This window comes from Poecilia reticulata, chromosome 16, assembly GCF_904066995.2.
Source record: "Poecilia reticulata chromosome 16, P_reticulata-male-v2, whole genome shotgun sequence".
In the NCBI taxonomy this organism is placed as follows: domain Eukaryota; kingdom Metazoa; phylum Chordata; class Actinopteri; order Cyprinodontiformes; family Poeciliidae; genus Poecilia; species Poecilia reticulata.
In genome coordinates, this window is record NC_088845.1 from 28619514 (window position 1) to 28634209 (window position 14696).

At 42.0% G+C, this 14696-nt stretch overlaps 1 protein-coding gene across 3 annotated transcripts; it reads right to left on the reverse strand.

Moving 5' to 3' along the window:
- Window positions 1–314: 314 nt before the first annotated feature.
- On the reverse strand, window positions 315–14193 carry prdm13 (PR domain containing 13). Of its 3 annotated transcripts, none has more exons than XM_081597466.1 (5): window positions 8220–8426; window positions 7198–7370; window positions 5821–5952; window positions 5581–5701; window positions 315–2996 (listed from the first exon to the last, which is right to left on the reverse strand). In XM_081597466.1, the coding sequence occupies exons 2-5, from the start codon at window positions 7363–7365 to the stop codon at window positions 1504–1506; spliced, it is 1914 nt and encodes a 637-aa protein (XP_081453592.1). In that variant the 5' UTR covers window positions 7366–7370; window positions 8220–8426; the 3' UTR covers window positions 315–1503. The 3 variants fall into 3 exon arrangements, with proteins under 3 accessions (XP_081453592.1, XP_008430118.1, XP_008430119.1); XM_008431897.3 differs by lacking the exon at window positions 8220–8426 and adding an exon at window positions 13880–14193 and having other exon boundaries at window positions 316–2996; XM_008431896.3 differs by lacking the exon at window positions 8220–8426 and having other exon boundaries at window positions 7198–7624.
- Window positions 14194–14696: the final 503 nt, after the last annotated feature.

A 14696-nucleotide genomic window follows, 5' to 3' on the forward strand; every position in this document is an offset into this window, starting at 1 on the left:
AAAAAAGCTAAAACATTTATCTAAAATGTTTAACATTATTGCATATGAAGTTATCCAAAGTACTAAATATGTTTTATTAATGACAATTATTTTATTAATGACATGCCTTAGATAAGATTTTTCAAAGTTCCCTGTGAGCTAATTTGTCTTGTAAATTATGATCTGAACAGTTATTTTGATCTCAGATTTTTTTTTTTAGATTATTGTATAATAATTGAATACATTCTATTTACATAAAGAATCATTTAAAATAAATATTAGTATTAAACAGAGTGAGGGGTGAAATAATTGTGTCTTTTGTAAGTAGGATCGGAAAAAATGATGCAGTGCTGTGTTACATCTTCAACCATTTTCAAACTGAAGCCAAGGCTTCAGTGTGACTTATGAAGATTTATGATTGTGTCAAGATTTGCGGACTATTAAAAATTGTGGAGAAAGAAAAAAAATGTGGCAAACTTTTTAAAAAAAACGCATTTCTTCAAATCTCTAATCTGGTTGGAAAAATTTGTCTCATTTGACATAAAAGGAACACTTCATACACATTTTTATTTTTCAAATTTATTTTATTCCAATGGGAGAAAAAAAAACATCCATTTAATAATTAGGAGTATATTACTGTCCTCTCAGACAAACAGCACGTATAAACACACATACACAACTTCTCCATCAGAATGCGAAATAACATCTTCTTCATTTACAGCTTCTTTACATTTTGTCTGACTGAAAACAATAGCTACTTTTTTTTCTCTGGCAATAAATCCTTAAGTAAACCGGAAGCTGCATGGTGCTTCCGTAAGAAGAACGGGTCGGAAAAAAAAGTGCAAATTCGAGTCAAGTTCGGAAAGAGGTGGGGCTGGGAAATTATTTTGCAGCTTAGCAGTGGAGATGGTTTGTTTTTAAAGTGCAAAATGGAAAATTCGAGTAAGATTCACAATACGAATACGTTTTTAAAAAGTTGGGAGTCACGCTGATTTCTTGAATACATGACTGTGGACTTTATCCAGATTATTTTTTTCCTCAGCAAGAAAAAAAAGCAAACTTTATGTCTTAGTCAACCTTGGCAGGTTTTTTTTCTGTTTGTTTTTGTGGCTTGAAATAAAAATTAATAAATAAATTTTTAAAAAACGAAACAACTGTTACTGACTGCTGTTTGTTTTGCGCGCAGGTGGATTCAGCGTCTGTCTGCGTGAAAACAATGTTTTTATTTCGATTTTTTAAAAAGTGATTTGTAAAGAAAATAAAACAGAACGGCTGCTGCATTGAGCTGCTGCTTTTTTATTATTTGACTTTTTTTATCGTGAGAAGCCCAAATGGCCTACTGAACGCATTCCAGAAACAACCGAGTGATAAATAAAAATATTTAAATTAAGAAAAAATGTGGATATTTTATTTGAATATATTTTTTCCCCATATGTAACGGAAAATAACGATCAAGAAGTGACATTTCTTTTGCAGATATTACTTCATGCAACACCAAAGAGGAGGAGGGGGGGAAAGTTCCCATTAAATCGTCTCTGACAAAACTAAGTCATTGATTTTGCTCGATTCCTGGTCGCTCTGGTCGTCGGTGAAGCACACGTCCACGTCGCTGTCGTTGTCGCTCTTATGGTCGGCGTCGTCGAACGGGCCGCCCGGTTTGTCGTCCAGCTTCTTCAAAGTCTGTCCGGGGTGCCTGGACTTCACGTGCCGCTCCAGGTCCCGCCTCCGCACGAGCACCTTCCCGCAAAAGTCGCACCTGTAGGGCGTGTTGCCCTCCGCGTGCAGCCGGATGTGCTTGTTCAGGTTGCTCGGGTCTCCAAAGGGCCTGAAGCACACTTTGCATTTGAGAGGCTTGTACCCCGTGTGAGTCCTCATGTGGATCTTCAGGCCGTACTTCCGGGAGTACAGCTTCCCGCAGTAGAGACACAGGTGGCCCTTCTTGGGTTTGCCCGAGCCGGTGGAGCCGGTGCTCCCGGCGGGCACCGAGTCCAGCCGAGCCCGACTCTTATCCGAGGTGATCTCCGACAGCTGCTGCGTGTGCATGGCGATCTCCCGGTCAATGTTCGTGATGGAGCCCAGGTCCTGGCTCAGCGGGGGGGCGCCAAAGTAGGGCACGGAGTCCGGGTACTTGAGGAGGTTGCTGAAGTGGAATTTGAGCGGGTAATAGGGGGAGCTGTACAGGAGCTCCCCGTTGTAGACGGTGAAGGGCATCAGCGGGATGTTACAGTCTCCGCCGTACGTCTTCACGCCGTCGAAGTGAGGAAGTGAGAACCTTTCAAAGTGCAAACCGGGGGGGATCTGGGGGTACCGGGAGGGGGACAACCCGGTGTGTATTCGACTTTCGACGTGCTTGAAAGCCGACGTTTCCTCCACGTGCGGCAGCAGTGGGAACCCCCGCATGGGATTCCCGCACGGTACCATCTGAGACGTGGAGTCCACGATGGCGGGCGCGCACTTTGGTGGGTGGCTCCCGGCCCCGTTAAGTCCCTCGCCCAGGTTGCGGATTGGCTTCATGTTCCCGATGAGTTTACTGAATCCGAGGCCGCTCAGCTTGCCGCCGGCCTCCTCTCTGGACGCCTCTGCGCCCGGGACTTTAGAGACGCCCGTCGGCTTGAAAGCGGACCGCACGCCCGGATGGAAACCCATGCTACCCAGCACTGAAGACGCGGCTCCCAGTCCTATCAGGTGTCCCTGGTTCCTGGCTGACGCGACGCTCATGTCGAGGGCCCGGTCCTGCTCCTCGGAGCTGCTTTTCTTTGACAGCCCGCCTTTGTTGCTGGGGAAGGGCGAGGAGGACACCGCCCGCCGGTTAGAGTCCGAGGAGTTGCTGTGGCCGGAGGTGTTGGGGATGTCTCCGGACTTGGGCGACCTACTGTACGACTCTGTACCTCTGGCCTGCTCGCCGCTCACGAACCCCCGCCCGTTGCTCAGAGCGCAGTGGAAGTGGACGTGGGCCTTGAGGGTGTTGGGGTATTTGAATATTCTCCAGCAGTACCAGCAGATGTAACGCTCCTCACCTGTGGAGGAAAACACCACATTGACAACAAGGTTACCGCAGATCCGACGAGACAAAGTGGAGACTCTGAAATATGCGTTTTATTTAATAAAACACATCCGGACATAAGCTACCTAAGATGCCCCAACAGAGGCCTGTGTGAAGGGCGCATAACTTCACACAGAGAATCTTAAGACATGACATTTGTAAAATGTATTTATTCAGTATGAATTTGAAACGTTTTCCACTTTAAAATGTCATTTTTAAAATGCTTTTTAAAAACTGAAATGTTCTGCAGGGAGAACTCCTTGTTTTGGTTGTTATGTCAACCAATGGGAATTTTGTATGTGGTCCCTTTGGCTCTCCACCTTGGGAGGAACGTTAAAGGGGGCAACAGAACAATTGTTACACCTTTTTTTCTATTGTTTTATTGCTTTTCCAGTCAAAGTAAAGAAGTATCCCAGTGTGCTCTGTACAGCGGTGATAAAAGCAGTGACTTAGGCGCTGAAACTGATATCAGATTTGAAAAGCCGTATGCTGTCAAATTAAAAGGGAACATTTTTCTGTTTTAGGGTTTCCAGAGCAAATTTGTTCAAAATCTAAAACACTTAGACTGATCAAACCTGAACTGGATCATTTCATGCTAAAAGCAGATTTCTTAGAATAACAACAAAGACTGATTTTATTCCATGCACACCGTGACTGCAAAACATTAAAACAACTGAATAAATGATACATTTAATTAGTGAGCACAGCTCAGTAAACTTGACAACTCTTCACCTAATCTACAGAGTTCGTATTGACTCAGACATGACAATCACATCAAAAGAGTAAATAAGAGAAATTTAAAAAAATTTTATTTAATAAAACACAAGAAGTTTTTTATATTAAGGCTGAAGAAAATGATGCGTATTTATTTACTTAGAGTTTTTGTTTGTTTGCTTAGGCTTGTCTTGTTTGTTTATGTGTTAAATGCAATTTAAATGACATGAGCATTAGGGTTGGTGGCTTCTGCTTTGGGCCCCCACATTTTTTCGGACTGGCTTTGCTGCGTAATTCAACTTTAAAATAAAAATAATCCGAGGGTAAATTTCACATAACTGTTTTGTTTACCTGTGAAACATTACAGCTCGTCAGAAGTATTATCAATAAATCACTACATCATCAGAGTGACTAAAAACAAAAAATAAATAAAGATCTCCACCCCCGCGTTGCACACCATGGGTAACGAAATCCGCTCCTAAGATCTGGTGCCAAATGGTAATAGACTCCGGGAGCCATTCTAATGGCCCCCAGTCGGGCACTCAAAAGATAATATAGATGTAATGATTTTGTAATCCTCATACGGGCCATTGTTTATGATCACCATCAAAAGGGCAAACGCCCTGCCCAATCTGGCGCTCCGGAGCCGGGACCCATTGAACGCGAGCCCTCTCCCTCTCTGCGCGCTTTCCCGTGGAAGTGACAGCAGCTGTTGCTTGAAATCGCAAGTCTCCAGAAACAATGGCGCAGGCCCATCTGTTGACGCCTCAATAATGGGGGACGGAGGGGGGGAGTGAGCGCGTATGTCCAGGAGCGCACACACGGTGCGCGCTGCGCCAGAGAATCCGGGCAATATACACCCGACATAAAAGTTCGCATTCATTAGGCCACAATACCTTAACGCAGCCACCTAATTCAGCGTGAAGCACTTGTTTTTGAATTATTTGCTTTTGAATACATGAATATTAACGACGGGGTGACATTCGTTAACCTCCGATAAGCGACTGAATCGCTTCTTCCTCGACGCTCACCGAGGCGCGTCGGTTTATGCGTTTAATTGCTTTTTATTATTATTATTATTATTATTATTATTATTATTATTATTATTATTATTATTATTATTCAAGCACCGTAATTACATCGCCACAATTTTTTTTACCTTTTTCTTTTCTTTTTTTTTATACCTACTCTGATATCATATCAGGTTTATGAGGACTTCGCAGCTCGGAACAATACGGGTCATTGTCTGATGAAGGAATTTCCATGGAAGTATCTGTTGATAATCTGCTCTGTAATAGGATTAGGCTCTGATGAGGCGCTAATCCCCCAAGCGCAAACATCGGATTATTAATATTAACAGGCCGAACAAGAGGATTAACCACAAGAACATTTGCTGATTCTCAAATCCCCGTTTGTTACTATTATTATTTTTCAATTTGTCGTTTTTAGCGTACTTATCGGTGGAACACCAAAATATCCCCTCTATTTGAACGGGATATTTTTTCTATTCTCTGAGCGAAATTTATTTTATTTTTCGATTTGAAACGTTTTTTTTTTCATCATTTTATTTTATTTTGCTTAATCAAAACTAAACTGCAGTGAAAGTCGATCATTTACGCTCTCATTAAAATCAACAAGTAAGAGCCAAAAAAATGACCTGATGGATAAACGACAAGAAGCAATTCATTACCTCCTATTGGCAATAAAGCGACAAAATTCGATCACTGACTAATTGCGCAATGACGCGTAATAATAAAAACGGTATTATTTCTTGTTGTTGCGTAAAAACACATATGCATGCAATATTAACATAATTATTTTTGCACATTAACGGTCTCGCTCACCTTTTTCGTCGTGCGTGGGAGTGGCCGTGGTGGGGATGTCGTACCACTGGGCGAGAAGGTTGGAGTACCACACACTCAGCTCCTCTCCCGCTGGGATTTCTCTCAGGACTCGGTAAAAAATCTAAATCAAAACAATAAAAATAAAATTGATATTTTTTTCTCTGTATATTTTTTATGTGACTTTATTCCCGCTTAAAATCCACAGAACAAAGTGGGACGTCGTGGCATTAAAAAATTCACCTGTCCGCCAGGTAAGTCCGACACTGCCTCCAGGTTTTGTTCCTGGCTATTCCTGGCGGCGCGGATGAATCCGATCCAATCGGGCACAGAACAGCCCGACTCGTCCACGAACTCTCCGCGGACCAAACGGATCTGAGACAGGAGAGGGAGAAACAAGTTGGGCAAATCCGAAAACACTAAAAAAAAAAAAGAAAAAAAAAACCAAGGCCGAAACGAGCTCGCACTCGACTGGAACCTAAACGAAAACTTGATTCGTTTCCATTTTCCGCGCCTTTCCTCTTCAAGATCACCTTTTCATTTAGAATTTTATCTAACACGTCTTTTTTTCTTTTCTTTTTTCCCCACGACTTTCGCGACTTTCCGTTTGCAGCCTGAGGTGGAGGTGTTGCGGCCGCTGTTGGGAGCAAAGCGCACTTAACGCGTCTTTTATCCGCTCTGCTGATAATTTCCTAAAGAGAGCGGCGGACGGGCCTAATTGACTTGATATGGGAAACGAATTTGAAGAGTGTCAGAGCGTTTCTAAACTGTTCTAGGAGATTAGGGATCGAGGCGTGACATTTGACACAGACATTGCACCTGATGAGCCCCCTCCTCGCCGCGCCCCCCGGGCCACGCATTTAGACGCATCAATCACAGCCGCTGACAGCTTTCTGCGATTAAAAAAAAAGAAAGAAAAGAAAACAAGCAAAACAAACACTCGTTTTGAATCGTAAAATAAAGGCGAGATTTAAAAAAAAAACTTTTTTTTTTTTTTTTTTTTTTTTTTTTTTTTTTTTTACAGAAAATAGTTCCTTGTATTTTTTTTATATTTTTGTTAGCATTTCAATAATAAAAAAAAAATCAATATTTCTAACGCAATGCATGTGGACGCAGCTGAATAACCCATAGTAGTTTGTTTTTTTTCTTTTCCAGCATTTTTCCGCTTAACAATTTTTCGCCGCCTGCAGGCGGAGGCCCGACCCGGACACGCTGGCATCTTTCTGTGGCCGGATCCCATTAACAGTAAACGGCTCATCGGAATAACAGGCCCGGCAGGCTGGGAAACGTGAGGGCGCACACCCGGGTCTGCCCATTAGGCCGGTTAAGCTGACAAGTCGGCCACTAATGGAGCTCAATTATTTCTAACCTGACAGGCCAAACCAATTAATAAATCGCGGCTCAATGAAGTTTGACAAGTCAGTTACAAAGAAAAAAAAGGATAAATTTTATTTTTCATCTGTTATTTTGAGCAGATGAAAATATGAACTGAAACGTCCAATATTAAATTTTTAATATGGCAGCTATATAAATAGAAATAAATAAAAAATATACATATATAAGTAATGACAATTTCAAACCTTAATGTACAAATATGCATATTGAGAGTTTACGGCTTACTTTTTTTTTTGGTCCGACGTCCTTGCGGTCCGACAGGTACTTCCCCAGCTTGAAGACGCCCGGTACCGGTCCTATCCGGAGCCCGGCCGGGACGCTGCAGTCCGCAAACACACTGACGGTGGTGGACGCCCGGGTGGCTTGCATGGCGCGGGGTGAGATCAGAACCATGAAGACTGATGGAGACCCGAATGCGAGAGAGCGCGCGCATACAAGGGACGGGAGGAAGAGGAGGAAAAGGAAGAAGAAGAAGATGAAGAAGATGATGAGGACAGGCCGATGTCCGCCCTCAAAGTGACGCGGTGGCGTTATGCTCTCCGGCTTTTCTAGTAATGGAGCACACCCCTGACACCCCTCTCTGCACACACACACAATACATACACACACACAATACATACACACACACACCACACACAAGATTATCTGAGGATGCAATGGGAAGAAGAACAGAGTGGGTGCTGCAGGGAGGTGAAGCTGGTTTGCGTGGGGGTTTGGGGGGGGGGGAGTGCCGGGGTGGAGCGCTCCTGAGTTTTCAGCAGCGGTGAGAAGGTGTGTGTGTGTGTGTGTGTGTGTGTGTGTGTGTGTGTGTGTGTGTGTGTGTGTGTGTGTGTGTGTGTGTGTGTGTGTGTGTGTGTGTGTGAGTGTGAGAGAGTTGGGCTCTCCCAGCAGCTGTGTGCAGAGGGGAAAACGGGCCGGGCCTGCGCTCACATGGAGACTTTCCCTCACTCCGCCGCATAATGAATTGCTCCCAAAACGGTCAAGAGACACAAAAGAACCCGGCGACCCTTCCCATCCCCGAAATCCAATTTGTCAAGGCCAGAGAAAGGAGAGCGCGGAATCAAAGGTCCGGAGCGGCCATTAATCCTCACCACGCGGCTTTGTCCTCCGGACAGTTCCGATATTTTCACTGACAAATCCACTGTATAATTCCTCCATAAATCCTCACCCTTCTCCATTCAGGTTTTTTTTTTCCTTTGGCCATACTTTAAATCTACTTGGCTGCCATTCTTACGGCTTCTACTTACTTCAAAGGGCTCCTATCCCCTCCTCTTCCTCCTCCTTTTTTTTGTCCTTAGTGTGAACAAAAGGAGCAGGAAAGTTTAGAGGACTTGTTAACTTCTATTGACTCTCGGCGTGTGCCGGGTTGAGATCGGGCAGGTACTGAAAGGGGAGGACCAGCAGCAGTAGGAGAGAGAGAGAGAGGGAGAGGCAGAAAAAAAAAACCACATCATTTTCCCAGCTCGCGCGCACACGCGCGCGCACACACACACACTTGTGGTTTTCTTGTCTCCTCGTACAATGCGTTCAGCTGTTTTATTCTGCACTTTGACAAAGACAAGGAGGGAACATTCATTGCATGATTTTAATAATCCCCATCGGAGAATATGAGTTGCAATTCATTTCGACTTCAACATCGATCATCGGCTGGTTTCCGAAATTTAAATAACTGTTGTGTAGACTTTTCCAAGAAGGCATTTTAAAATCGGCACCAGGGTGATGTGAATGAAGTAAAAAGAAAATGTAGTAAAAAGAAAAGTGTTTAAATGTAACAAATTTGCTGTTTGTATATATTTTCTCTATAGTGATTTCAACACATAGACCAGTTCATGATTTAAAACCAGGAGAGGGGAAAAAAAGGGAAAAAAAATCAGGATTAGCCATTAGGAGAGTGACGCAGAGGCCCGATTGACAAATTAATTGGTTGATGGATCGATTTGTTTTTGCAATTAACTTCTGAAAGAAAAAAAATCTGGGAAAGCCACTTAGTTGATTTATTTATATATTTATTTGTTGTCGTTTTTTTTGCAGGTTCTTGCATGGTGAGGTGAGAGGTTGTTATCGAAAAATAGTTGTGGAAGAAGGAAAAAGATTAAATGACCATAGTGTCGACATCAACACGTGGCCTTCAAAGGAGGATTTCCAATGTAAAAATTTCCGTCAGAGCAACTGCTTACTGTTTAGTTCTTGAAACTATGAGTTTTTGCGCTATTTGATTAATCTAGCAGAGTTTATTTATTTATTTTTATTATTTATTTATTTATTAAAAAGCCACTTATTCGGAAAGAAAATGATGATAATCAAAGTCTAATTAAGATGAGAACGTGTGATTTAAGGTTTTGTTGTCAGGTCAGAGACAGGCAACAACAACCTGTAGGCGGTCAGTCCAGACCATGCCTAAACTGACCTCTGACCCGTCCACTCTGGCCCCCCAAGTTAAACCTACTGAGAAAACCAGACTGGAGGAACGACAGACACTACACACTGTAAAAAACGACTTTGGGAGCGCGTTACATTGTAGTCATTTAAATATGGTAACAATTCCTATATCGTAAAAATTGCTGGGTAATTTTCACAACCAAATTTCTGGGTAGAAGCTGTTGGGTCATAGGTTGGGTTAGTTTGACCAAATATTGGGTCAAAATTCATAACTCAAGAGTTGGGTCAGAAATTTAAAAGTAAATGGCACAAGGCTTGAAGTTGAGAACATTTGAGTTTGAATCATGAATTTAAGAAGTGGATCTTTAGTTTAACAGTAAAACTCAAGATGCTCCTATAAGGACAGTCTTTGCCAACGAATATCTTACCAGTGGCTGCCACAAAGATTAGCAGTATTCATATAGATTTAAATGTTTTAGTATTTCACTCATGTTTTATGCTCTTATTGCAACCACAAATTTCTTTGTCTATTTCCGCAACTAAAATTGACATTTAAATTGACTTATTTCACCATCTTTCAGCTGCTAAACGTACTTTTTTTTTTATTCAGAAAAATCGATTACAGCCTAAAAAGTATGCACAGTAACAAGTTGTGTTTAATGGTTAATTTAGTTATGTATAAATGCATTCAGAAAAAAAAATCTATCGGCGTATCTTATTTATCTAAAAGCGAGTCTTTGTCAGATTGCCCATTCTCCTCCCTGCGCTCTTTCAAAAACCATCCGAACGACACGCGAACAATCTCGTCAATGGGCGCAATGTTTGCGCCCGGCTGAGCGGAGGGGTTATTTATTAACGCCCGGCCTTTTGCGACTGGTTCCCATCCCATGCGTCCCGCACCTTACTCCAAAGTGAAATTAATTAATCTCCTAAAGAAGGGGGCGCGGGGAGAGAGAGAGAGAGAGAGAGAGAGAGAGAGAGAGAGAGAGAGAGAGAGAGAGAGAGAGAGAGAGAGAGAGAGAGAGAGAGAGAGATCCTTTCTGTCTTGAGGAGAATCTGCTGTGGTGAATCCCGGGCGCACAGTGCGCCTTGGAGCCCCGAGGAGCGGCAAAAAGACTCGGTGTGAGAGTGAAGGCAGCATTGGGAGTAAATGGGATGGAAAATTAAATGAAATTAAATGGCCTCACCAGGGGTATTGTTCATCCTCTCTTTTATTAAAAAAAAAGACATTAATTACATGCTTGGATCTTTATTCGGGAACAATATTGTGGAGTCAATTAAATGCGCTTCTATATGCAGGAGCTCAATCTCTTTAATGAACTTAAATAACGATCTGAGAGAAGAATCGGAGCTGGGAGAAGGAGGGCGACGTTTTTATGGGAGGCTCTGTCCACTCCGGCCAACCCCCCCTCCCCCCCCCTTTTTTTTTAAAGGGGGAGGGGAATTCATCTGTCTAAACGGTGGGGCTCGCTGATTTAACTGGTTGGCCCATTAATGAGCCATGAATATAGAGGAACAACCTGCCTGCAAAGCAACGCGGTAAATACAGACCGCAATGCCCCACCAGGGATCTCCATTCAGGCTGCGTGACTGCGGGGCCTTACTTCACTTGTGCCAAAGGTTCACCACCAACAACAACCACCTCTCCTGTTCCGCCTTTATTGGCCTTCCATTTGAGACCTTCCTGAGCCGCAGGAGAGAAAACACATTTTTTATGTCGACCCCATAAACTTTTCTCTATTCAGGACGTTGGAAGGGCCCGATCATTGTCCCAGTTTACAGCGCGGCCCGTTTCCCACGTTGCAGAGATCCCTCCGCGTTTGTCCCAGAATCGGTTTATTTGCCACACATCTTTCCCTGCATTGAAGCGAAGAAAACCTAAATCTTCGGTGCTTTTCGAACAACCAGAAGTTATTATCGTTCTCTTCAGATGTACAAGGAAAAGAGAAGAGAGATGGATAGGGGTGCTGGGGGGTGGGGGGAGGGGGGATTACACCACCTTGGTCTGGCCAGATTTAATCAGTATTTCTGAAATTATGTACATTTAACGGTGAAAAGATACAAATAAATTTCACTCTGTTTTATAATCACTTTGTTTCCTCCTTTGTTAAACAAGATAAATTGCTAAATTAAACATTAAATGTAATGAACTTTCATACACTTTTATACTGTCTGCAACAATGAATGGCAACGTTTGACAGAATCAATATTCATACAAATATTTAGGATTTCTTACCAAAAAAGTAGCTGTTGTTCAAATTAAACCATTGTTGAGCATTGTATTTCCTAATGAAAACACTTCATTAAAACAATAAATATACATGTTTTGGAATAAAAGTTCTTGTAACAATGAGGCATGCTAGCAAGCTAGACTTCAGTGTTAGCATAATTAAGTTATCTAAAATGATCTGCTCTGTGCTAGATGTTAAAACAATTTTTTTCCTTGAATATTAGATTCACAAACTAAGAGCCTTTTAGAAATTCAAATTCAGTTGCTGATACTCAATACTGTTCAAAATATCCTTTTATAGCATACCTTGCTAGCAAGTTTGACTACAACGTTTTGCACTGTTAAACATGTTAAAGATTTATACGAAACTGCTTCAACACTGACTGTTACAGTCCTTAAATTTGACTAAGTTGATATATTCTTTGTTAATACAACTCACATTTTACCTTACCGTTTCCTTATATCACACACCAACCAACACCATGATGGTTTTATCCAGCTCCTTAGTTAACATGCTAATCAAAATGTTTAGGTAGGATTTGTCACCAAGATAAATGTTTTTTTTTATTATTCAAGAGGTTTGACTTTAGCTTTAGTGCTTTCACTGAGCGGGTTAAAGCCAACTTTCATTTTGCTCCAACCGGTTTCTCACTCAAGCACGACTTTGAAGCTTTGCTAAACTTTTAAGCATTTTAATGGCAACTATTTAATGGCAATTATTAGTCTGCTAAAGATTCCTTTTCACAGAATACTGTAAAAAGTCTGGATTTAGGATCACTACTAACGCTAAGCTAGTCAAAGCTATAACTTATACCTAAAATATGGGACACAATACAGAAAAGTTGGCGACGCTATTTGTATAAGGTTTTGCTCTGACACAGAAGCCTCCAGTCATAAGTTTTATGGCAGTTCTTAACGATTAATTGACCCTTATGAATGTATCACTCACCTCCTGACTGCACAGAATTGAAAATCACCTGACAACAATTTATGATAGAATTGTTTAAATGACAAGTCTCTGAAATTAGCCAATGTTTGACCTGAACTACTATTGATTAAAGCATTGCACACCAATAGGCTTAATTGAAATCTTAATGGCACATTATTTAACACCCACATATAGTGTCTTTTTATAGTGCATTAAACCCCAAAACACTGACTTAAAGATGTTTTGCTCCCTGGGAATCCTGGGGAAAGATGCAGCCTGCGCCCCGCAGGAGCAGACCAGCTGCCTGGGTGCGGGTGGGACATTAGCGACGCGTTTGAATAGTAATTATGCTTGTATGGGACTCCCACCAGATGACATGATTGGGATTTTAAGGCCAGACTAATATTCAAAATCGCATTAGAGAGCGGCCGAGTAAACGGCACCTGATTCAGCGCTGTTCATGCGTGATGTCATTCAGAATGCCTCCCCTCTCTCTGTTTTTTTTTTTCGCCTTCTTCATCGCCTCCTTGAAGTGGGCTGCACCGCTTTGGCATTCAAAGTCTGAACAAAGTTCTTCACTTAAGGCCGCTTCCTCTCGCATGAGGAGACGCGGATAAAGACGCGTGAGAAGTTGCGTGAATTGATATGTTTCGGTGTTTCCTTATAAATTCATACCTTTTCTCACTCGAGCGCCTCAGAAAGCAAGTGTCACTCAGGCCGATTCTCTCTGCTGTCCGGCGCATTTAGCGGCGGGTCCATTTAAAGGAGTTCGTTCCTAAGGCAAATTGTATGCAGGCATGGCTGCGGGTGAATGGAGCGGCGTGTCAACCGACCCTAATTGGGGATTTTTTTTTTTTTTTTTTTTTAGTCACCCAAAGCATGTCCACAAAGTGACAGAAAATGGCTGGTTTCAAAGAGAAGTCTCAACTTTTGCCCTCTTTGGAGAATATTCGAAGTAAATCCCCATGTTTCTCATGGGGGTGGAGGTTATTGACCCAGCTGGGACTTTTGGGTTGTTTCTGCAACCTAAAAGTGAGAGCAAAACAAACTCCAGTGGCAAAGAGCATGTTTAGAGACATGCAGCTTTGACTTCCGTGTGACCGATTGGGTGATGAAAAAAAAATATTGACCAGAATTAAGAATTTACGCTTGGAAATAATAAACAGCCCTTATTGTTTCAGGGTTATATATAGAGAGACTTATCTATACTAGACATATGGATACAAACGTTTAAACGCATTCTGTGAAAAGATGCATGAGAGGAGAGCTGTGCGCAAAAAAAAGTGACAATTTGCGTCCTAGACAAAGCACCACGGAGAGTTCCACGCACGCAAGCACGCACACTCTGTTTACGTAGTCGCATCACTTACATTAAAGCGACGTCTCACAATGTGATTTTGTAACCCAGACCGGTATTGTTGTTTTTGGACGTCCTTCGGGTTGGCTGCACACCGCACTCCTAATACGCTGCAACAAAATGTTATCTAACGGCTGCACCGTTCGCAGACTCCTCATTATGCGCGGCCTGTATGCGCGACTGACAGTTCTGGGTTCAAACTAATTGACTCATCAGAGTTCAGGTGGGGTGAGCTTGTGGAAGTGACGCATGAGTGAAGTATGCAGGCTAATCTTGCAAATGATTTCCATGCACATGCAATGGATCAAACAGTGCAGTTTTAATGTGCTCCGTATATCTGTCTTTAAATGATGGCAACAAATAATGTTCATTTAGAACTAGGCATATTCAAGAAGGATGAAACAACTTAACTCTTTAAAAGTAAAGCTTATTTTGAGTTATTTATTTATTGAATAATGTGAACTAACTACATTTGATTGGTGTAGCAATCATGAAACTCAGGGGATTTTATATTTTAAAATTTTTAAAAAAAAAAATCAAACTGGGACAAATTCAAATAGATTTTAGGGTGACGGTTGGTTGGCTGTATGTAGGTGGAGGTGGACTTTACTGAAATTGGGCAACAAAACCAAATCCTGTTTGTGGCTCCATGCGATCTTGGGCAGGCTCTGATTTAAATAGGAAATAAAAAAAAAAAAAAAATTATTTTGTAATTGAATATTCTTTATTTCTAGCGTGTGATTAAACTAAAACTATGTTCTTTTTGAGATTATTTCTTTACTAACACTTCAATAAAATCAAGGATTTTTTTGCAAATTCTTCCCCCCTCA